General features: G+C 35.8%; 4 protein-coding genes across 7 annotated transcripts in view; 1 reads left to right on the top strand and 3 right to left on the bottom strand.

Moving 5' to 3' along the window:
- Positions 1-765: 765 nt before the first annotated feature.
- LOC136411002 (UBX domain-containing protein 4) lies at positions 766-6,897 on the bottom strand. 2 transcript variants are annotated; one of them, XM_066393405.1, is made up of 8 exons: positions 6,568-6,897; positions 4,632-4,766; positions 4,306-4,467; positions 4,032-4,252; positions 3,680-3,916; positions 3,307-3,491; positions 2,724-2,996; positions 766-1,070 (listed from the first exon to the last, which is right to left on the bottom strand). In XM_066393405.1, the coding sequence occupies exons 1-8, from the start codon at positions 6,647-6,649 to the stop codon at positions 938-940; spliced, it is 1,428 nt and encodes a 475-aa protein (XP_066249502.1). In that variant the 5' UTR covers positions 6,650-6,897; the 3' UTR covers positions 766-937. The 2 variants fall into 2 exon arrangements, with proteins under 2 accessions (XP_066249502.1, XP_066249501.1); XM_066393404.1 differs by lacking the exon at positions 766-1,070 and adding an exon at positions 1,508-2,070 and having other exon boundaries at positions 6,568-6,893.
- A 577-nt stretch (positions 6,898-7,474) lies between these two features.
- LOC136410947 (nucleolar protein 9) lies at positions 7,475-9,702 on the top strand. Its single transcript, XM_066393325.1, has 5 exons — positions 7,475-7,728; positions 7,844-8,691; positions 8,834-8,962; positions 9,020-9,349; positions 9,410-9,702. The coding sequence occupies exons 1-5, from the start codon at positions 7,542-7,544 to the stop codon at positions 9,668-9,670; spliced, it is 1,755 nt and encodes a 584-aa protein (XP_066249422.1). The 5' UTR covers positions 7,475-7,541; the 3' UTR covers positions 9,671-9,702.
- An 858-nt stretch (positions 9,703-10,560) lies between these two features.
- The window catches only part of nvy (CBFA2/RUNX1 partner transcriptional co-repressor nervy), a 47,490-nt gene continuing 35,736 nt past the window's right edge, over positions 10,561-22,314 (bottom strand). For all 3 annotated transcript variants that reach the window (XM_066393492.1, XM_066393494.1, XM_066393493.1), the window contains exons 3-11: positions 17,414-17,583; positions 15,939-16,124; positions 15,735-15,881; positions 14,705-14,838; positions 11,800-12,072; positions 11,534-11,687; positions 11,342-11,483; positions 10,811-10,914; positions 10,561-10,705 (exon numbers count right to left, since the gene is read on the bottom strand). In XM_066393492.1, the coding sequence (XP_066249589.1) occupies positions 10,577-10,705; positions 10,811-10,914; positions 11,342-11,483; positions 11,534-11,687; positions 11,800-12,072; positions 14,705-14,838; positions 15,735-15,881; positions 15,939-16,124; positions 17,414-17,583 (1,439 nt within the window). In that variant the 3' untranslated portion in view covers positions 10,561-10,576. The remainder of the gene's footprint in view (positions 10,706-10,810; positions 10,915-11,341; positions 11,484-11,533; positions 11,688-11,799; positions 12,073-14,704; positions 14,839-15,734; positions 15,882-15,938; positions 16,125-17,413; positions 17,584-22,314) is intronic.
- On the bottom strand, positions 19,171-21,786 carry LOC136410944 (uncharacterized). Its single transcript, XM_066393321.1, has 2 exons — positions 21,687-21,786; positions 19,171-20,536 (listed from the first exon to the last, which is right to left on the bottom strand). Exons 1-2 carry the CDS (start codon positions 21,717-21,719, stop codon positions 19,574-19,576), a joined length of 996 nt encoding a protein of 331 aa, XP_066249418.1. The 5' UTR covers positions 21,720-21,786; the 3' UTR covers positions 19,171-19,573.

The raw sequence follows: 22,314 nt of genomic DNA, 5'->3' as shown, positions 1-22,314 counted from the left end.
ATGACCAGAGACAAAGCTACAATTTTAATTACATTATAGCTCTTACACATGCTTTGATTGATGTGCTTAGCAATTTTGCATTTAAAACTTTATTTTATGTAATTAGATGAAGCCACAGATGTACAATATAAATAATAAATATTCATCGACTTACATTACCTGTTAGGTGTTGCACGGTGAGAGATCAAACCATTTAAAACTGCTAGACACTTTTAGCACTAGTGTACATATAGGGTGATCAAATGAGAAAAATTCTTTTCAGGTACTTTACTGAATTCTACAAAATAATAAAGCTACATATTGTATTTCAAGTCTTAACTTTCTAAAGCTAAGATAATTTTTAATTTTTTGATCAATGTGTATATAACCGTGTCTCTACCTAATGGGATTTTATAATTTTTAGATTTAGAATCTTAATGTTTCATCCGATTAAGCGCCATGCATTATAAGTGATCGAGTTGAATGAGCAGAATATCAGTAATAATAAATCGATCAATTAGTACGAGTAATATCCGTATCCGAAAAAAATATATGTTAACGGGGACTTTTTCACAGATGAATGGGCATTGTTATTTTTGTCTACAGGTAGATCCTGTATACGTGTTTCAGATTAAATTGACTACCTTTTATGTATGTAAAAACCACTTTATTGAAACCTTTGAATAACTGAAGACTAAGAAATATTTCACAACAATAACACGTTTAAAATTGGGAAATTCTTTGTCTAAAAAAATCAAAAGAGGCAAACATATAATTTAATATATACAGAGTAGTTGGATCAATATGCCTCCTTTCAATTGCCCTCCAGAAATTACCTCTAAAATATCAAATAAATAATATGCTGAAATTACTTAATCTGTCAAAACTCGACTATATTTGCTGTTATTTATTTGTTAAAGTATTTTGAAATAAATGTTATATTTCCCAGCTAAAAATTTTACATTTGTTGGGTAGAATTGCCATTCCACGTGTTGTTTTCATCGTCATCCTTCCTGATATCAGTCAATCTTCGAATGTTACCTTGTTTTCTTATTGTTGTGGAGTCTGAGGGTGGTTTAGGGTCAGGTTTGCTAGAGAAAAATTTCCATGAGAAGATGAAAAGAAGGCACAATAATTAATATATATAGTAAACAGGGTCGCATTAAGTTCAAGTAGTGAACTTTAAGCCAAAATTACATAAAAAAAAGTGATTTGAAGTATCAGGTTCAATTGCTATGCCTACGCCTGCCAAGAATACCTCATTTCTAGTTCTTGACAGGAAGAGAATTTTAATTTGCAAAATATCCATGTTACTACCTCAATGTATTTAACGTATGATTTATGCCTTCTTTAGGAGAAAAAGTCATGTCAAGATTCATCAACTAACGCTATTTTTGTACCCATGATCTCGTACCATCACTGTCTCATGACATAGTTCAGGGCTATATGTGAATTATGGCAGTTTCGGAATAGGAATACTCCAAAACTATTAGACCAGCGAGGAAACGAAGTAAAACAAAGCAATATACACAACTTAAACAAATATTTATTAGATATTGTTAATTTGCCCGAATACGGAACAACAAAACGTGTACATTAAGTAAAAACTCTAACTAAATTACATAAAATGGCTCAATTCCAAGGAAACGCATAGAAAAACATAGTTCCAATTAATCAAAATAAACAATAAACATAAAAACAGTAATTTGATTGGAAAACCTACAAATTAATAAAAGTTAATATGCGGAGAATCACTAACTCCAGGACTACTTATATCGTTGAATGGTGGATCTCAAACGTGATCCGTCTGCACCCTGAACCCGCGACACTTCTCTGCGATTCTTTAAAAACACGAAAGTGGGCATCGCGGTTATTCCATATTCCCTGGAAATATCCCCGCTTTCGTCCACGTCCACCTTCAGGAAAACCACGTTCGGGAATTCTTTGGCCATCCGTTCCAATTCCGGAGCGATCATACGACAGGGGCCGCACCATGTAGCGAAAAAATCAATTAGAACCAGTCGGGAGTTTGCTGATTTAAGACGGTTTTCGAGGTCGTACTTGCTGCGAACGTGGACAACGGAATTAGACCTGGAAAAGAAGGAGCCTTGGAAAATTTATCCTTCTTGAATGTATCTATGAGCACTGAAGGATTAATAAGAGATGGCGCCACGCAACTGCCATTAAGTTCATTAACTGGCTAGTAAAAGGGCGCCATCTATGACTTCAAGTTTAAGTAGAATTTTCTAGAAATTTCTAGAAAGTTTTTCTTTACGTAATAGCTTAAAATGGTACAATTATCAAGTCAAATTTTTTATTGTTTAAAGTCAATACACGGTGTACAAAAGTGATTAGATTTGCCTTTCGGATGCAATTAATATTCGAAAATTCACAGTACGAAATGTACCATTTCAAGCTGTTGGAAACGCATTAGTAAACAATTACGGAACGTTAATCTCTTACCTTGCAAAAATTGTTTGTATTAGACACTTTTGTTACACCTTGTATTAAATTTCACGATAAAAACTACCCGATTCAATAAAATGACAATTTATGTTAATAAATTGTCAAAGTCAAAATTCAAAGTTATATCGTTGTTTAGAACGGCGGCGAACTCGCTTTATAGACCGAGTAATGGCACCCTACAGTTGACAGATGACATAAATGTTTGATGAAATTAAATGCGAGAAATTTTCAATATCTTATAATTATTTAAACTCGTTATTTTTCAAATGTGAACTTACCCGCTTCCTCCTGACGAATAACCTCCGCTAGTGGAGGGCTGGTTATTTCCGTTGGTTTGCTCTACATTTCCAATTCCCAAAAACACCTTAATGAAGTTGAAAATTCCCATTAACGGCGTCAGCAGCCCCCAAATGAAACCAACAATTCCTCCTGGGCCTTGATTGGTCGAAACTGTGCCTCCTTGAGTCAGTGGTAGCACCAAAACTACGGCGTTTGGAGTCAACTGCAGCTCAGCGAGGGTTCGGGTGTGGTCGCTCTCAGTAAACTGTCTTCTGTAATGTTCCATTAAACAAGTTGGAAATGACCAAATTTACACCCACGCACATAATTGTTACCTGCAGTGGGACGAAAATTAACCTATTGTACATATAACTATTGTTTTGATTGTGATTAACTGAGAAATTTAACTAAACGAAAATTTGTTTTTTGGCCCTTAAGACTAACAAACCTGAAACTATGTGATTTTTTAAAATTATTCAAAACAGTAATTGAAGTTAAAAAAATGAAATTCCCTACTTGACTCGCATTATGACCAGATTTAACTGAAAGCGATTTTTTTCTAAATCTTAGAAATACACATACCTAGGGAATGTAGTAGACAAAGTAAATTTATTGGAGGCCAAATTGAAATTCGTTTTCACGTAATTAACCACAGAGATGAGTTTGTCACTACTGGGAAAGTCTTCAGTCTTCGAAGTCCCATCGGGCATCTTGAACTGCAGCCTGGCAGTATTGGAGGCCTGTTTATTTGTAGAGGGACCTGAGGCCTTTAAATAAAAAAAAATTAAAAAAAAAAAAAAACAAATAATTAAATGTGTGTATAAATTTGTAAGTTATATGGAAACTAAAACTCTGCATAAGTTCACTGCGAAGTGTAAACAAACTTATTAAATAGAATTGCTTTCCTTTTTAATGCATTTTGCTCGCATTTATTTTTACAGTTTCCAATTCTTACTTGAGTATTTTCTCTACCAGTAGGAGTAGAGGACGCTACAGGTTGGAATTTAGCAGCCCTCTCAGCTTTGTCCTGGGCAATTTGAGTCAAAACCCTCTCCCTAGCTTCACGCTCCAGTCTTTTTTCCTTTTCCCTCTCTTCAACCGCTTGCCTCAGTTCCTGATCTTCCTGCATTTTCTTCATTTTCTGCACTTCTTGTCCTGTTTTTCGCCGCTCCAATTCCTTCAGTTTCTCATTCTAAAACACTCAACCATCAATGACTTATCTTTGAATATGTGTGAAGTGTGATTAAACCATATGTATAAATATATTAACAATTTGCCTCAAATGTAGAAAACATATTTACAATTACCTCTTTTTCCTCTCTCTCTTTCGCAAGTTTCTTGGCTTCCAACAACTTCTTAGCTCTCTCTAGTTTCTCGGCCGCACTCAAACCTCCTTCTCCGTCTTCGGTGGAACTGGTTGAAGGTTGGCTGGGTTCAGGGCTTTTCTTAATGGTGCAAACCCCATTTTCACAAACAATATTTGCAGGTTCCGTTCGTTCGGTATTTATAAGATTGGCAGAGACAGAGGCTAAGACGTAGTAGCATTGAGTTATTTCACTTCAAATCCTGATATTTACTAACCTGCATTTTCAATGGGGTCTTGCAATGGATTCATACCAGCCATGGCTAATATATCCTGCAACTCCTTATTCAATGTAGCAGCATTGGGGGTTTCAGTAATGACTTTTAATGGTGAACCATTTTTGCCAATGAAATATAATGAAGGCACTGGGGTATCCTTATCTGTGCACTTAGATAAGGAGTCAAATAGGGTTTTACTGATGTGTAAACAATTAAATCAATTAAGTAGCTTATTTTCAGGGTACTTCGTTTGAAACGATGCACTAAGATAACGGATTATAGAATCAGTAAAATAATTGTATATTAAATATTGTATAAAAGGATACAAAATTCAATAAACTGCTGATGCGGGACTGAACCAGCTTCGACCTTAATGGCGACAAAGTGATTGCTGCCTAGATTATAGCTCACTTCATTGGATTCAATAATTGAGGATATTGATTGAGATTTTTCATCTTTTCCTAAAATCATATTTTAATCCAATTACATGCAACCTATAAATTCCAGGTTCTTAATATTAAGTAGATCCTTAATTTCCCAGTTTGGATATTTCATCTAGAAACAAAGTCAACAACAAATAATAAGTGAAGTATCCTTTCAAAATTCTATCAATTTACTAGCAGTCTATCCAAGAACAAACTTCTCCAAATGTTGATCAAGCTATAAGAGCACTATTTAATGATGATATTTTTAACCATAGGTCTTAATTACATATGAAAGGTAAAGAGAGTAATGAAAACATGTGAACAACTCTTATAACCCAATGTGAGTTGTGTCCTAGTATAGTAATGTAATTGTCATTTTGGGTGTTGAAGTCATGAACACAGTTATGTCTAGTTAGGGCATTTTTTTGCACAGAGAGTTGCATAGAGAAAACACCTGAATATGCTCATTCCAGCCTCAGTGATCATCCCAAAGCTTCCAAAGTGCAGATGATATAACTGATTATACTCCAACCTCAAGATGATCCTAACCATGTGCTTCTGAATATGCAAGACTTGCAACTAAGTTATCTCAGAACAATGTGCTGTAGTTTACATGTGCATTAAATAAGCCAAAAGTTCTGATTCATTGATAGTTTCAGCAGCAACTATTTATAAGTAGTAGTATATTATAATCAAAGTTGTGAATCACACTATTCTGACCTAAACATCAAGTTTAAATGTCAAAATGCCTAGTATTGAGGGATTTCATAAGTAGTTCAGAACTGAGGTAAATAGATGATTTTTTCACTACTAAATTTAACTAGATTTTATAGAATTACAATAAACTTACATCCATTAAATGTAAATTAAATCCCAAACATAAAAAGATAATGTGAGTTTTAATTAACATTAATTGCTGTGGTAACCTTAATAAAATAATAGGGATGATGACCATACTGTAACCCATTAGAATTAATCATTTTAGAAAAAACGCCAACAAAAAGATAATTCACATTTATTAAATACACCCAATATAGAAAATTTTCTTCTAAGAGCTTTAAAAGACTAAAACTTTTAGAGGAAAATTATATTCACGTTATTTGTTTGAATTTTATCTTATCTTACACAGCTTACTGCACATAAATCATAAGAAAAAGATATAAAAATCAAAAGCTAATAATAAATAAACATTTTTTCTTTATCACAATATTTGGTATTTATAGTGTTGATAGCCCCGAATTCAGAGAAAATTTTTTTAAAATGGAACACTTTTTAATCTGTGAATACATTTATAAATATGTGTGAATTAACTCACAGTAATATTGTCAATATCAAAGGATTTTTACATATGTGAAGTAATTAATAAAGTGACTATACAAAGAAACTAATGAATAGGGGCTTTATAAAATGATGGTAACTTAGTGCATTATGTGTTTGCATAATGAAATCTCGTTAGTCACTTATTTGGGATATAAAACCTGTCCTTTTAATTTGTTCAAATTCAAAAAAAGCCATTTACATTGGTAATGCCATGCTGAAGAAAAAACTAGTTGAAACTGGAACTATTTGTATCTGTTTTGTTTGGACTAAATTGGTAGTTTCAAAACTCAGGGAAATCTTTTCATGCTACCACTTCTCATTCAAATATGAAAACAACAAAATAGTCTGCAAAAACTAGAGTCTGTATGAAGGTTTCTGTTTTGCCTGGCAAAAAGCCACTATAACATTGATCTCATCTAAGACCCAACAGTAGAGATCCCAAATATTAATTAACCTTTAGGAGGTACAAATATGACATAGAAAACTAGAACTCTGAAGTCTAAAACCTGAGACTTACCTTCAATGTAAACCACAAAAATTGCTCCTTTGGACTTTGAGGCAACTACAGCCTCTGCAATTCCACCATCATACCAACGCATTTTTACCAGAATTAGTCTGAAAAATATTGATCTTTTGTCCTTTGGTGAATGAATTATTTAGCGAGGACAAGTAGAAAATGAAATAATGACTGTAACCTTAACAACTCAAAACTCCCTTCAAGAAGATCAAAATGTTCCTGCAGTATGCCTACTTTTCACTAGAAATTTCCTTTCAAATTCTTTATTTCGATTATTCCTATACCAATCTTTTTTATACCGACATTTCCACATAAACACACAATAATTCACGTGAGTTAATAATTTCTAGATCTTTTGGATGAAATTAATCAAAAAAAGCAATTTCTTCATTAGTCATCATCTTAATTAGCTAATCAGCTGACAATGACAAATGAATTGACAAAAGCGAACTAAATCATAAATTACGTCATCCAGTATACACTTGTTTATTATAACACATTTGGAATGATGTAAAGAACCATGATTTGATGAAAATTAAATAAAAGCTAAAATATCTTTATAAAGTTTTACATCTCCAATGTATACTTCCTGAACTCCACACTAAGCCTATCCTAAACTAATAACTAGTTGTTTCGACAGACGAATATCCATTTTTGAAATTAAATTGATATTAACTTCAAAGCATTCAATTTAGATCAATATATACATACATGTACTAATATATATATTTATCCATATCTCTTAAATTATTATAAAGAGCTTGATGCCCAATCATTTTTAAATGGCATTATTGCATGTTGGTTGACGTCATCTGAAACCAAATATAACATAACCTTGAGAACTTTATAATAACTTAAAAGTATAACATAACCTTACTCAAGAGAATCCACATTTTACACAATAACAACTTTAAGTTCTTCTGGATTTAAGTGTTTTTTTCACTGTTTTTGCGAAAAAACTGTGTGCTTAAAACATGTCCAGCGAAGCCTCTGTTAAAAGAAAAAACCGCAAACGCAAGAAAACCTTTTTGGGCAATGCCAGAAAGTATGCTAAAAAAGGGTGCTTCGGTCGGGGTTCCAAAATGGATGAAGACACCTATCAGTTTTTTCTGCGAAGCCTTGAGACTTTTAGGCTGGGATTTGATGACGAGGAATTGAAATGTAAGTTTTAAGAAAAGCTCCCAGTGTATAGTACAGAATGCTGCTTGTAGCTGCTTATAGAGACATTTTGTATAATTCTAGAAAGATGTTCTAAGTGCTTTTTTTCTGCTTGTAGCAATTTTTGTCGATAACGTTTTTGAGCATACTGAAAATCAAGAAATTGAGTGCTCAACCAACCAAGTGGGCTGTCGCGTGATCGAAACTTTGTTGCCATTTGCAAATGACTCTATTCTGCAGCGATTTATTGAGAAATTTAGCTCCAATCTGAGACCTTTAATCTATGATAGATTTGCCAGTTTTGTGTTACAGCAGCTTGTAGTAATTTCAAGTAAAAAATCTTTAAGTTTAAATCTCCCTGAAGATAAAAGAACTTACCATAAGAATTTTGCTTTGAAAGTAAGCAAATTTTTGCTTAATAACTTGGAGGATTACACCTGGGACAACATTGGTAACAGAGTTATTCGAATATGTTTATGCTGCTTAACACAAATCCCTCTTGAAAACAAACAAAATGCAACAGCTGTCCTTGGGCCTGATTCGGCACAGAAAGACAAGCTTCCAGAGGAATTTATTGAAGTTGTCACAGAATTTGGTCAACGCCTGCTTCTCTGGCCCCAATTTAATGAAATGTGTTTCTCTGAGCTCACATCAGGGCTATTTCAAGTTTTGCTAAAAGCCTTGAAAAAAACAGACTCAAAGCTATTAAAACAGTACCTGGAAAAGCTTTTAACTGGAACATTTGTAACGTCAAAAAGTGACTTAGAAGAGGACTTATTGCCTCAAGGGTTCTTGTCTGTAAGCTTAGTGATACTCTTAGAGACTGCACTGCAAGTTGCAGGTAAAAAGATGTTTAACTTATATCTAGAGAAGCTGTTTTTGGGCCGAATGGTCAAACTGGCTTGTTTAAAAAGCACCACTTTTGCTGTACAGAAGGCACTGGCACAATGTGCTAATAAAGAGCAGGTAAGTTTAAGGTTAATTTCATTGTATAAATATTGGAGGTTTCAGAAAAATCACCTAATTTTTCCACAATTTTTAAAATAAAATTTGAATTTTGTGTCACATGATATATTCAAAATTTATTGTTTTGTGATATAACTTTTAGTTTGATCCTTTATTTGACGAATTGTCTGATCATTTTGGGGAAATAATTGAAAAAGGGCATCCAGCTGTCATCTTGACCATTGGTCAGACCTGCAAAAGATTATCTTCTAAACAGGGATTATTCATTCAAGTGAGCATCATCTCTTTTGTATTTATATATGTTTAGACGTTATTCAATGCTTTTCAGAACATGCTAAAAACCTTAAATTGCCATGAACCTGAAGAGAGACTGAAACACTTTGTCATCTGCATGTCTCGCCTCACTCCATTGAATGAGAACTCAACCTCAAACCAAAATCTAGCCAAAGAAAGACTCAACTTACAAGGAACTTTAATGTTACAATTAATGCTGGAATTTAACAAGCCAATCAAAGTGGTTAACAGTTTGTTGGCAATGGAGGTGCAAGATTTGAGGGATTTGTTTAGCAACTCCATGGGAAGTCACATTGTTGATTCTTACGTGAAGAGCGAGTTTGTAGGGGAGAAAAGCAGGGAGCGATTAGTGAGAAAAATGGCTGTGAGTTCTAAAAGACCTAAATACCCTACTTAAACTTTAACGTTCATTTGCGGATTTCAGGGAACATATCAAGATTTAGCAGCTTCGAAATACGGTTCGCGGTCCTTTGAAGCTCTCTGGAACGCGGCAAATCTTAAAGCAAAAACTCAGATCATGGAAGAATTGGCTTACAAAGAGGGATCTTGGTCCAATACCGACTTTGGGCGGATAATTGCTTCCAAAATAAACTTGGTTTTGTACAAAAGGAGCAAGGAAATGTGGAAAAATGCTGTTAATAATACTGCAAAACCTGAGAAGGCTCTTGCGGATGTATTGAAATAGTTTTTTTTAAATATTTTAGTGTTAAGGAATAAATATTTTTAGTATTGTTGCTGATGAGTTGTTACTGAAAACGTTTATAGCTGAATTTTTTCTCTCTCGGTTTATACGAATTTTGATGGTTTTTCCAATGCTTTGCACCTTCTTAAACACCCTCTGAGCAACCAACTATTGAAAAAATCTGTTACTAATCAAAACGAAATTTTAGAGGGTTTAAACATTTATTTACATTAACAAAACGAACGTTGCCTATTTATAGGAATATCAAATATTGCATTCAAGGGAGATCATAATAACTGAAAGATTCCACTAATAGTGTTTAACCTAAAATATGAGCATTAGAAAGAGAATAGAAGGTTTTTCGCTCATTGCGCAGTCAATAATACTGATGCACAGCGCGCAGCCTGATGCGCAGTAATAACTAATTTGCAAAAGTGTTAACTGCATAAAACTCGAAGTATTCTTTAATATTCAATATTAGAGATTCAGAGAGTTGAAAAGTGAGATTAACAGTACTGCTACAAGATGACGTAGTGCCGTAAAACTATGATAATTTACAACAAAAGGTGTCCTTTGAAATATGTTACACATGAGACATAATGCATTAGGTTATCATAGAATGAGTGGGATTAGATGCATAAGTATAGTTAGTATTTCCTAATTTTCCTGCCTCTCTTGCCCTGTCACTTGCTGGCTCGAATGTCCGCCGTTGGGGGCGTTGGTGCTTGCGCCGGCGTCACTGGCGTAGTCGTAGTAGGGACGCTCTGTCTTTTTTCTTTATTGCAGACCTGAAATTTTGTATCAAATTATTATGTTTTGTATATACACCCAAGACACCCATAGATAGATTCATTCGAAGTAGCGTTATAAAACGCACAAATTTTACAAATTTAATCTCAATAAAAGGAATCAAAAACTGCTCATCCTTGCCTGATGATGGTTCTCCCAGTCCTTGTGTTGACAGAAAGGTCCGCAGTATCGCGCCACGCTACAACCCGAACACGCGTCATGCGCTTTTCTGCCGCAGTTCCAACAGGCCTGTAAACAATACATAAAATATCGGATAGTTTGTGAAAAGCGTGAGAAAATGGTACAAAAAAATAAAGAAAAAATAGTTTGCTTAAGATACGTTTAACTACATACATTTTGCTGGGACGACACTGGTTGGTTTGGGGGGGACTGATTGCTACAATCCCCGTATTCGGAGTGGTTGTTGGCAGTGGCGTCGTCTGTCTGTCTTCTGACATCTAGAAAACATCGATTCATTTCTTTTTTTCCATATATTAAAGGTGTGTTAATGGTTTTGAACAAGGTACGGAGTTTGACGAATTTTCAAAATAGCGGAGCGATTGACATATGACAGAAACGACAAATCCAACGACATATTTCAGGGTTTTTTTTTCATTCTAAAATTCAGTAGCGTAGAAGGCGAGATATAAGGCTCTTTGGGCTCGTAAATTTGTTTTAGCTTCCCTGGATTTTTTTCAAAAGTTTTCTTTTCCTTCACAGACTGCAAATTATCTCAATAAGAACATTTTAGCTTATTTGATAAGTGTACATCAAAATAAAATTTTCGAATTTACAGTCGAAATAATTTAAAATAACATTAATATGAACGTTATTACATGAAACCATGCGAAATTACGAAAAACACTCGACACAAACAATTCTAACCTCCCAAAGCCTTCTCCACTCTTGCTCTCTCCGCCGCCAACAACTCCCCGGCTCTAGCTTCAGCTGCAGCTACTGCTCTCTGCAGCTCCAATACGGCCTGCCGCTTCACATCTCCCACTGCCTCCTCCGCCTTCTTTTTAACCTGCGAAAAATCCCCATTTTATGTCTGTGGTTCAGGGAGTAGGTACTTACTTCTGCTACCCTCTCTTCAGCAGCCCTTATAGCCGAGGATATGATTTCATTGGCCACTTTCTTCAGATCCTGGCCGACATCCTGCTTGCGCAACCATTCGCTGGTGAGGTCTGATTGTGAGGGTAAATTCCTTTGTTGCAGTATCGTTAGAGCCCTTAAAAACCGCCTTTATTAAAGAAAATCATCCCTCTAGAAACTTATGTAGTTGTTATTTGATTAATAACAAATACTTATTTAACAGCTCTTTGACTACTGTGACAACAAACCTCTTGGTCTTCTCCACCATTGACAAAATGCAATTGAGCATGACATGGATGTTCCTCCACTCTTCGTCTCCCCTGCTGCCGCCGTGTTCCTCAGTTTTAATCCCTGTTTGATTGGAGGGTTGGTAATCGAACAAATGGGAGTTGGGGACGTTGAGGTTGGGCATGAAGAAGCTGTGTTGGTGGTTGAAGAGGAAGGGAGTGATGCCCGGGGCTGGTCTCTTGGCCGCTGGTGGAAAATCTTCGGGTTGGCCATTAAGGCCGTTCTCGTAGGTTCTAAAAAAGGAGCATTCGAGAAGGTTCTAGAAAGGGAGGTTTGATAAGGTTAATTGTGCAAGAGCGTTTTTGGAATTTGAGGCCATAAAGCGCAAAAACCACGTTAGTATCATATATCTTCTATGACGTCTATATGGCGTCTAATAATGCCGAACAAATAACGTAATATTTTGGTCGAATGATTCGTAGACGTCAAGGTGACTTAATGTGAACGTCATCTCAATGGTAGGTCCTCATGAGCATAAAAATGTCAGGCGCACACCACAATTCCATCGGCTAAAAATGCCCGCTTGAGAGTCGTGACGTTCTTACAATTAAACTTTCCTCTTTATAATCTCGATCAAGAGTTCATTACGGAACGTTTTGGATGTAAGAAAAACCTGTCGGGGCTATCGCGGAAGATTAAATTGTGAGCGAATAACTTGAGCGTCATGTGCACTAAAATTATGGACACTTGAGGTACACAAGAGTCTTAAGGACCGTTTTCTCATATACATAAGTTGCAGGATCTGCACACTTGTGCCTCCCGGCATCTGTTTGGAACATGACATCAGTTTGTCGCCCGCTTTCCCTTTCACGTCACTTGCAGCTCGCACTCTCGCCTTTTAATTAAGGATTTAGCCCCAAAAGGTTCGAAGTTTTCACTGAAAAAACTTGCTAGAAACGAATTCATGTCCTTTGGCTGACGAAAAACTGCAGGTACTTTAATAGGGAACGCTCCCGCTTTCAGGGTGTTTCAGAAAAAACCCGATACGCTATTAAACAACTCGCAATTCATTAATTTAGCGAGCGGCGGCGCTGTCAAAACCTCACAACCAGAAATTGCGAATTCAATAAACAGCGTTCATATTGAAATTTTGAAATCGTTTAATTTAGTAAAATACTCGGCGAACGCTAGTTTATTATTTTCATTCACAAAAAGCTCTGTGTTCGAGTTGTTTAATGAATAGCGAATAAATTTTCGCTCGCAGGCGAAAATACGAGCGCCCGTCAAACGCAAAAATGAACCCAGGGCTTTGCCTTGCCTACAATAAAATTCAAATTAATTATGCTGTTGTGTATTTTCTGTTATTGAGCGCTAAATGCCTGTGTCTTTTAATCACGTCAAAAAGTCAAAATTACTGACCTTTCATAAAGCAGCGTAAAAGTGGCAATGCTGACAACTTCGTTGTGTAGAGCTGATGTGGCAGATGGGGGTGTTTGACAAACTTTGCATGAAAACGTCACTTGTGCCGCCATTTTGCAGAGCGGAGGGTGTCAAATTTTTAAAATGGCGGCGATGATTTGACACTCTACTACTAATTTTTTTATTTTCTACAAAAAGTCAAATTTCTGCAAATCACCGAAAACGGACAAAGATCGCTTGAAACGCCAATGGACATTTTAAAATTTTTACTCTCACTTTTACTTGACCTAGCTCAAAGGATATTTTTTTAATGGTCGCAGAAAAGAACATTGATTAAGTTAAAATGCAGAAGATACTCTATTCTATTACACCTCAGGTCGAGAAACTCTTCAAATTCACGGCAAAGATGGTGCGAGATACGGCAATATTGAGAAATTAGCATTTTGTTTTGCCGCCATTTTGAAAAAAGAAATTAAATCTGGAAGATATTCAAAATGGTGGTTAAATGAACGTGACAGATAATTCATGTCCGACCACCATTTTAACACGAAGGGAGTGGATTTTTTTTTAATAGCCATAGAAGAGCATTTTAGAATGATGAGATATAATGAAGTAACGATGTGACGATATCAAAGGAATAGCCAAGAAATTTCTAGAGCCATATGAAGATCTAGCGACGTGGGATAGGTGAGGGTTCCTGCTACGTTCACGCAACCAGAATTTGGTCTGATTCATATTCCAAAATAATTTAACCCAGAGATGAGTTGGTATCAAATATTAAAGCAAGATTCTAGAAACTTCTAGAACCATAGACCTAGTCGCGAAGCAAGATTAATGACGTGCATGACGTCACTAACACAAACTCTTTCCTTCTTAGCTACACAAGAAACGATTAATGGATATTTCAAGCATTGAAAAAATGTAATAATTGTCGGTATTGTCATTTAATTGGGGGTAATTAAATACCCCCGGTGTTAAACTTTTTGAAACTTTATAGGTGTGATTCGTTTTGAGATATTAAGCCGTTTCCAGACTTTTGAAAAGCCTCGTATAAAAGAAGGTGGAATAAACTAATGGGAGATTTTATCGAGGCTGTCGGCCTCGATTTCTGCGAGACGTAGCAGCATCTGGCCGAATTTAAAACAAATAGCTGGAGCAGCAGGTTGATATGGGGCGAAGAGCACTCAATCGGTGCGATATCAGCTGTGCCTTCGGCCTCAGTTTTATTAAGATGAATAATGGCTTCTTTACGTAAGCCAACTGGTGCCGATGACGCGAAAGTAGGCCCGAGCAAAATCAAGAACAAAGACGTTAGAGTATTAATTATTCGAAGAAGTCAGTGAGAGTGGAAAAATAACTGCAAAAATAAGATTACTCACATAAATTTGTCAAAATAAACCTCTCCCACCCCGGTAGATTATTGGTTAGATGAAAAGGAGGTTACGCCTTTAAAGTTACCTTATTGGTGAACGCTACGTAAAAAACATCTCATTAGTCAGAACTTACCCCTCCGAGGTTCTTCGTTTGACTCCAGTGATGGGCGTGGTGTCACTGGACATAAAAATTTCTGAGGCTTCCGACGGGGAATGAGTCGGTTCTAGAATAACGTGGTCGTGAGTACGGACGTATTGCAAGGCAGACTGAAAAACCACAAAGAAAGAAATAAAGATATAATCTAAAATATCTATAATTAAAGGAATAACCGCAATAAATCAAGAGAATACTCACACTCGAAATGTGATTCCTGAATTTGGACCTGATTTAATTGCTGTGACACGAGGGATGGAGATATTTGCGTTTTTTAAGATTGAAAGTAGTGCATCGTTTTCTAATAAATCAATAAAACGATACAATTTATTACGAATGACGTACTCACATTGAGTGGTAATTCTCGAACTAGCTCCTACTCTAAAAACTACATAGGACGAGGTGTTTATTAAAATTAGTTTCGACTTTTACTGATATGACATCCTTTAGATGGGATTTTATCGAATAGTGCTAAAAAATGGATAACTTGGCACACTCACACTGGAAGTGTAATTCCCGAAATTTATCTTGTTCTAGCTGCTGAAATCGAGAATAAAAACCTCCTGGGAGGAGTGACCTATAGTAATTTTCAATGTCCATCATGTGACTCGCCCTACTAAAAGTTTTGCGTGTATGTACCTTTGTAGGCGTGGCAACCTTCCAAAAACCAATCAACGTGGAATTGTGTTGAACTTTAATAAGCCCCGCCCTGTTATGAATTTATACTGCAATAAAATATTTTTCTTAAAAATCTAACTGAAACATATTGCTGTTCTACATAAATTCCTTTGATCATTTGTTTTCTCTATACCCAACCGTCTAAAATATCCTGAAAGTGCTTTAAAAAACCTTTTAAGCGACATGAAAGCCGGCTAGTTTGCATCCACCTCAAAGCAAGCTTCACATTTATTGTAATTTCTCCATCACGCTCCTTTTCCCTAAGTAAATTTTATTTATATTCCATTAAAAGTCTCACGAATAAATTGATTTAATATAAGTTCTAACTCACTTGCTTGTTTAGCCTGGCCAAAGTGTGCACCTCCCTTTGTAGCAGCGGCATGTGAGTCCTCAGGAAGGGCAATACAAAAGGTCTCAATGGAAAATTGGTGACATCTTGCAGGGAATGATGGAACTCTTCTATGGTCAAGTTTGAGCTCTGTTGGACAATGAGATAGTACGAAAAGTAGATTTTTTTAATGAGTATGGTACTTACAACTAAATTTAGTACCAGGCTCTTGACTCTCTCCCCAACATCAGAGCTAATATCGCTTCCAAATTGCACCAAAGTGCTGAGGAACTTTTTGAGCTTGCTGAGTTGCCTACCACTGGGGTATCCTCCAAAGGAGCCGTATTGTATGTCGCTGAAGGATCTAGGAGCATCCAGTGTCAATGATAAGGCCTAAAAGAGAAGACAAGTCATCTTCATTCAGTGATTTGTTGCTAATAAATGAGACCACGCCCCTTAAGATGTGTAATTGTGGGAGTGGCCCTCTTAATAACTCCCCCAAACTAAGTCATTTACTTGTTGTTCTACATGGCGGTAAAGGTGACTTATAAGTCTTGCCTTTGGATCTCCCACATTGACTTTATGATTATTATTTGAAAGTAAATGAAACGAGTTAAATATTTTTTTAATGAAACATCGGTCACAGTTTAAAACTTTAACTGAAAGTTGAGGAGAGGAGAGCATATGCGAACTCGGTATGTCTGTTACTGACAAAAAGGACGGCCGCAAGAAAGTCCTATCTGTGAAAGACAAGGTTGCCGAAGATTATTTTTGTAGAGGGCTCTCCAGTTTTTCTGGAGACCTGGAGAGCGCGTGCAACTGACTTTCCCCGAATTAGGAAAAACGAATTTCCAGGCATACAAGAAGTTTTCGGATTTGTTTGTGCGATAAATGTTTTTGCCCGCAGTCGAGGACGATGGGAACAATCTCAACTTTGCTTTTGTCTCTGTTCGATTTAAATTTGTTTTTCGATACCTGGAGAAGATTTCGGCATATTTATATCCAAAATAAACAAGAAATAAGAGTAAAATTTTTTAATAGAATTATCACACGTTGGCTCAATATTTTTTAATTCTCTTCTTGAATTGATTCCGATTTTCCTCTGTTTTTTTTAGAATTCGATGTTTTTGTTTGTCCTATTAAAATTTGAACTGTTCCAATGAATTTGCACTATAAAAATATTCGGCAATCGAAAAGCTGAAAAATTCAGCGGGAGAAGAATTGTGGGACAGAGAAACCCGGGCAACTTTTATATCACGTCCGGAATTCTCTTCTTCATCGTAATGGTCAACCAGTGTATGATACTGACCACTTGTCCATTTTTCATAAGACATTATTACTTAAGAAAATCTTAAATGGGGTGCTGACGCTTATGTCACTCCTCCAACAAATCTTATTGGTGAAACGAGACTCGAATAAGCTGTTCTCACGTCTAGGCCCTAAGGAAACCTAGTATTTGGTGAAGATGCGCATGCTTTTCTACCACTTAAGCCAGAATATTCATTAGATCGGAAATTACTGGTTATGAACCAATCCAAAAAATTTTCCAGAAATGTCTTTAATAATTTAAATCAGGGGCACACCATGTACAGGATTGTTATCGAGCTGCGTAAAATAAGGACATGACAAAGGTTTTAATTCAATTTTCATATTTTCATCGTGTTTTTTGACGTGAAACTTACTGCGGCTGCAGGCAGTGGCGGAGGGGGAGTCAAACTGTCCGTATTTCCGTTATTGGCGGGGGACGCAGTACCTCTCAGTGGTGGCGACGACTGCGAAGGGGAGTGAGGGGTGGTGGCTTGTCGAGCTCCTTCGGGAGAATCGGGAGTTTTACACCGGTCTTTGCTCATTCCTGGAAAAATGTATTGGAATTTAGTTGAGAATCAAAAGTGCGTCATAATTAAATGCGTTTTTTTTTGAAACCTTGAACTTAAAAGTTATGTTATAGGGGTGGGATTGTGGCCTTATTAAGGGTAAAATTGGGGGTTTCCAAGAAGCGATTAAACACCGTCAAAGTGTACGTATCGAGGCTATGCTGCCAGTGACGGCCCTTCAAACGTAAAACGCAGCCGGCTCCAGACGATCAAACAATCGCCATTGCGCGACCCTGGAGCTGACACCTCTCCATGGTAATGGCTTTCATTTACTATTTCCATCATTGCCAGATGATGCCGAGCTATCGCTCTTTTCAGTGGTCCGATAAGGAATTTTTCTCGTCTCGACTTCGCCAAGGGGTGTGTGCCTGACTGGCCCGGATTCACAGGGAATTCGGCTTTGTTCCTGAATTTTTAATAATCGCAAAGCGCGGAGAAACTTACGGGTTAAGGCAGAGATTCTTTGTAATCAAATGCAAAACGGCTGCAGTCATCAGTTTCACCCTATCCAGATATCCAGGGAGATGGTTTATACTCTGGATGAGTGGCTCGCCATCTGGCGAATCTCGTTAGAACGTCGGTGCTGCGTCCGCAATGGTCATTTCGTCAAGAAAATTGCCAATAACGAAAGTGCTGATTAGGACAACGGCTTTTCAGGCACTTGCCGACAGTATAGCGGCACTAACTGACGGTGAAAATGGACCTGAAGAATCACAATATTTCGAGATAAATTAGCAGGTTCAGTTGACAAACTGTGGGTCCCAAACCTTCATGATGGAGCTACAAACAAAGTGTGGCCAAAGCCAAATTGGTATTTCCAAAGGTTGGAAGAAAATTCAACGGTCTCTTAATTTATTTGAGATTTGTTTCAATACGTAAGAGAGGGAATCAATGAGGTACTCGTGCGATAAGAAATAGGATTATTCGAGTCCAGGACAGTTGTAACATAGACAGAATTTTTTAAGGGTCTGGAAAACAGAAGTTAGTAAAAAGAATATTTCCAGGGCTTTCACTGAGTATTTTATACGTAATTTATTCCAGGATCCTTTCAATAGATAGGAAAGGGAAACAAACTAGGATAGTCATAAAGTCTATGGAACTTTTCCAGGATTCATTCAATAGATAAGGAAGAGAAACAATCCAGGACAGTTATAAAATCTATAGAACTTTCCCAGGATTCTTTCAAGAGATAAAAAAAACCAAACAATCCAGAAAAGTTATAAAGTCCATAGAACTTTTCCAGGATTCTTCCAATAGATAAGAAAGGGAAACAATCCAGGATAGTCACTAAATCCATAGAACTATTTACAGAGAATCGACCATATCCTGAACAATAAAAATTGGAGTTTCCAGGGAAACAAATTTTAGTTCATCCAGGACTTGGAAAAAACTTCAACTGGTTTTACCTAATTTCTAGATTCTTTTATTACCTTGAAATTGCTACAATTATAGTACTGAAAGGTAAGAAAAAAATTTAAAATGATTAATCAAACTCAGTATAATGAAAAAGTGATAAAATATGATATAACTATACTAATATTACATAATATATATACTAATATACACTAATATTACATGTTAAATAATATTGATATGCAATGGAAATCGGTTCAAGTAAAAAGTATGAGAACTGATTAAACAATATTGAATTCAAACATTTCATGGAGAAAGCGGCGTGCAGACATAACATTCTATAAAGTATTTTACGTATACAGGAAACATTGATTAATTTCTCCATTTCCATGGAGATTATCTTGCTGGAGAAGTTACCAGCAGTTTGAAAAATGTAGCCTTAGTAATAAACAGATGCGGTTTAGATCCATAAAAATAATCGCTTTCAAGGCTTGTTCCCTCAGGATCACGATAAGACCTATTCTATCAGTGTATCTAGTAAGTCGGAAAGTTAGCTTCAATGAATAAAATGAAATTTATGTTCTAATGGCTAATCTTCTGAGGATGAAGATTCATCTAAACCTTCTGATTGCTCAATTTTTGGCTCACTTGTTCTAGAGATAAATTTCTTGCATGTGAATGGGGACTAACTCTGCAAATCGCACATTTATTGGTCATGCGTTGACAAGACATACAAATGGAATGTCCCTTGGAGCAAATCATGATTTTGTTCTTCATGCGTGTCATACATATTGGACAGTCTAAGAGACGACTTATTTCTCTTATAGTTCTTTCTGCGATAGAAGTTTTATTGTGATCCAATGTATCCTCTTTTATCTCTAACTCTATTTTAATTTCCGTGGTGGTACTAGATTCTGTTATGTTTGTGATTGCGTCTCTGATGCTGTTAATATTGAACACCCATCTTTGCCACGAATAGATTAGTGGATTAATGCTTTTAATAAACGAAAATGTATTATCTTTGTGGTTAAGGGTAACAATGAATCGCTTCTCGGTTGATAACTTATTTAATGGTAGTACGCCGAATACCAAATTTGTGAGAGGAAAATTAGGGATACGTATGATTATAAAGTATTTTGTGTCATTTAAAACTAAAAAAAATCGATTATCAGCCGTAATATAATTTTTAATATCCAAAGTTATACACGGTTTTGTTACACAAAACTGTTCATTGTGAAACACCTCACAGTGCTGTTGAATGTCGTTAAGAGTTAAAAATGACTCACAAAAATGGCATTTTATTTTTTTAAAATTGCAAAAGTGCTCATGATCATTTTTTTTCCAATGGACCTTCTCCGGACATTCATTAGAGTTGCTGCATGGAAATATCAAGCATTGAGCTACAATTTCGTATAAGTTATTGCGTGTGACCAATAGAGATGTGGGCAATTTACATCGCCCGCATATGCTTTTCGTCATCTTGTCCTTTGAATCTACGTAGCAGTGAATTGGTGGGACTGAGAGGTAACTTTTGCAAAAAACGCATTTCAGTTGTTCAAAGTCCATGGCAGTTAAATTCTGAAATAAATACACGTCTCAAATTCACTTTTTTAATGTCTTTTGAAGAAAACAATGACACTAATTATGCGCTTCTGTGTCGTCTGACCTTTAGCACACCATTTTTTCGATTTTCTGTACAGGTAAATTTCAACCAAAATATACATATAGAAGTAATATTATCAGGTGCCTTTAGTCTCCATTTTATTAAGGCAACTTTCAACATTTTTCCTTCTTCTTCATTTTTTGTTTCTCCCTATGATAAATATTTCACAATCAAAATTCCAAGACCAGCGATCTAACCTGAATTAACTAAAACTAACCCTGATAAGTATTTGTTCAGTGGGATGTTCTACGGCTGGGCAGTACTGGATTTAGTTAAAGATCGCCCCATCATTTCATCACTCTAAAGCAACGGTCCGAGCCCTAGCTGTCCACCAGCTAAAAACAATCCTCCGATGAGAGGAGAGTTTAGAGTCATCTCTCCCCTCTCGGAACCGCCATAAGCGTTACTTCGGGAACCTAAACTAATCTGGACTAATCGAGTGTTGATAACTTTTTTTAAATGATGATTTCTTGAGAAGAAAATCTTATTAATGAACTATGATAATTATCTCTGAAAATCATGTTCTGTTTCCATTGATTTTCATTCTAAATATTTCCCTAAGAGGAATATTAGTAGGTTATTTGTTATTAACGTTGATGATTGTTAAATTGTTGCAAAATAAGAAGAGAAAAAGTTTAGGAAAAGAATATTGCAAAAGAATAGAAATAAGTAAAGTTATCAAAATAATCAAATTATCAAAATAATTTATTTCTGTCTATTTTATTTTTGTTATTATTTTATTAATTTTTTTTTCGGGTTACGCCATTGACTTTTATTATTCAGAGACGTTCTGTAGAGATTTTCCAATACTATGAACTTACAAGATTTTAACTCTACTTCTTCGAAGATTATATGCTTCTGTGCCTACTGAAAACCAAACGCCCCAGATCAAATTACTATCTGAGTATAAATTAAATTTAAAATTTTTCTACTCAGGAATTAAAGGCGTACCGAGTACGATTTATGTGCCTGAGAACTGAAATGATGAATAATTGATAAGGAAAACTATTATATGTATATTCATTAAATATTACGCAGGTAATGAAATTTGACTCTAATACTTACTACGGTAGTTTCGGCTTCAAGTGAAGGTAACATTACAGGAGAATATGAAAAATAAACATACAGAATTCACAAAATGTGTAAAAATTAGAGACGATTTAGAGTGAAGAAATAATAGTTATATTTAAGCATATAGATAATAGGTAACCTTTGGTTTAATATTTCGCTCCCTCCTCTGCGCTCATGATTAGATCGATATCTTATCATTTATCAACAATTTAAAGAGCTAATAATCAACTTCCAGGATGCTTAAGAAATATTATCTATATAGGGTTTAATTAAATAAATCCGAACCAATTCGGAGAGTGATTCCCGGCATCAAAAAGTTCATTTTAACATACATATACGCCCGCCAATGTTTAATTTATGATATACACGGTGTTCATTCTAGTTTTGTTTCTTTAGCACTTCTAGATTTTACAAAACATTTATTGCGAGTTTGAGGTGAGTACTACTCTCAAGGGTATTTCCAAGGATATAATCATTTAGATAGTACTAAAAGTACTCCAAGTATCAACTGTAGATTTTCGATACGACCTGAAACGGCAAATAATGTGTACCCTTAAGAGAAATATTTTTATAAAATGTAGAAGTTGCTAAAATTGGGCATTGAGAATAATTTAAAAAAATT

This window comes from Euwallacea similis, chromosome 9 (assembly GCF_039881205.1).
Source record: "Euwallacea similis isolate ESF13 chromosome 9, ESF131.1, whole genome shotgun sequence".
Lineage (NCBI taxonomy): Eukaryota > Metazoa > Arthropoda > Insecta > Coleoptera > Curculionidae > Euwallacea > Euwallacea similis.
This window is presented reverse-complemented; position numbering and strand designations above follow the sequence as displayed.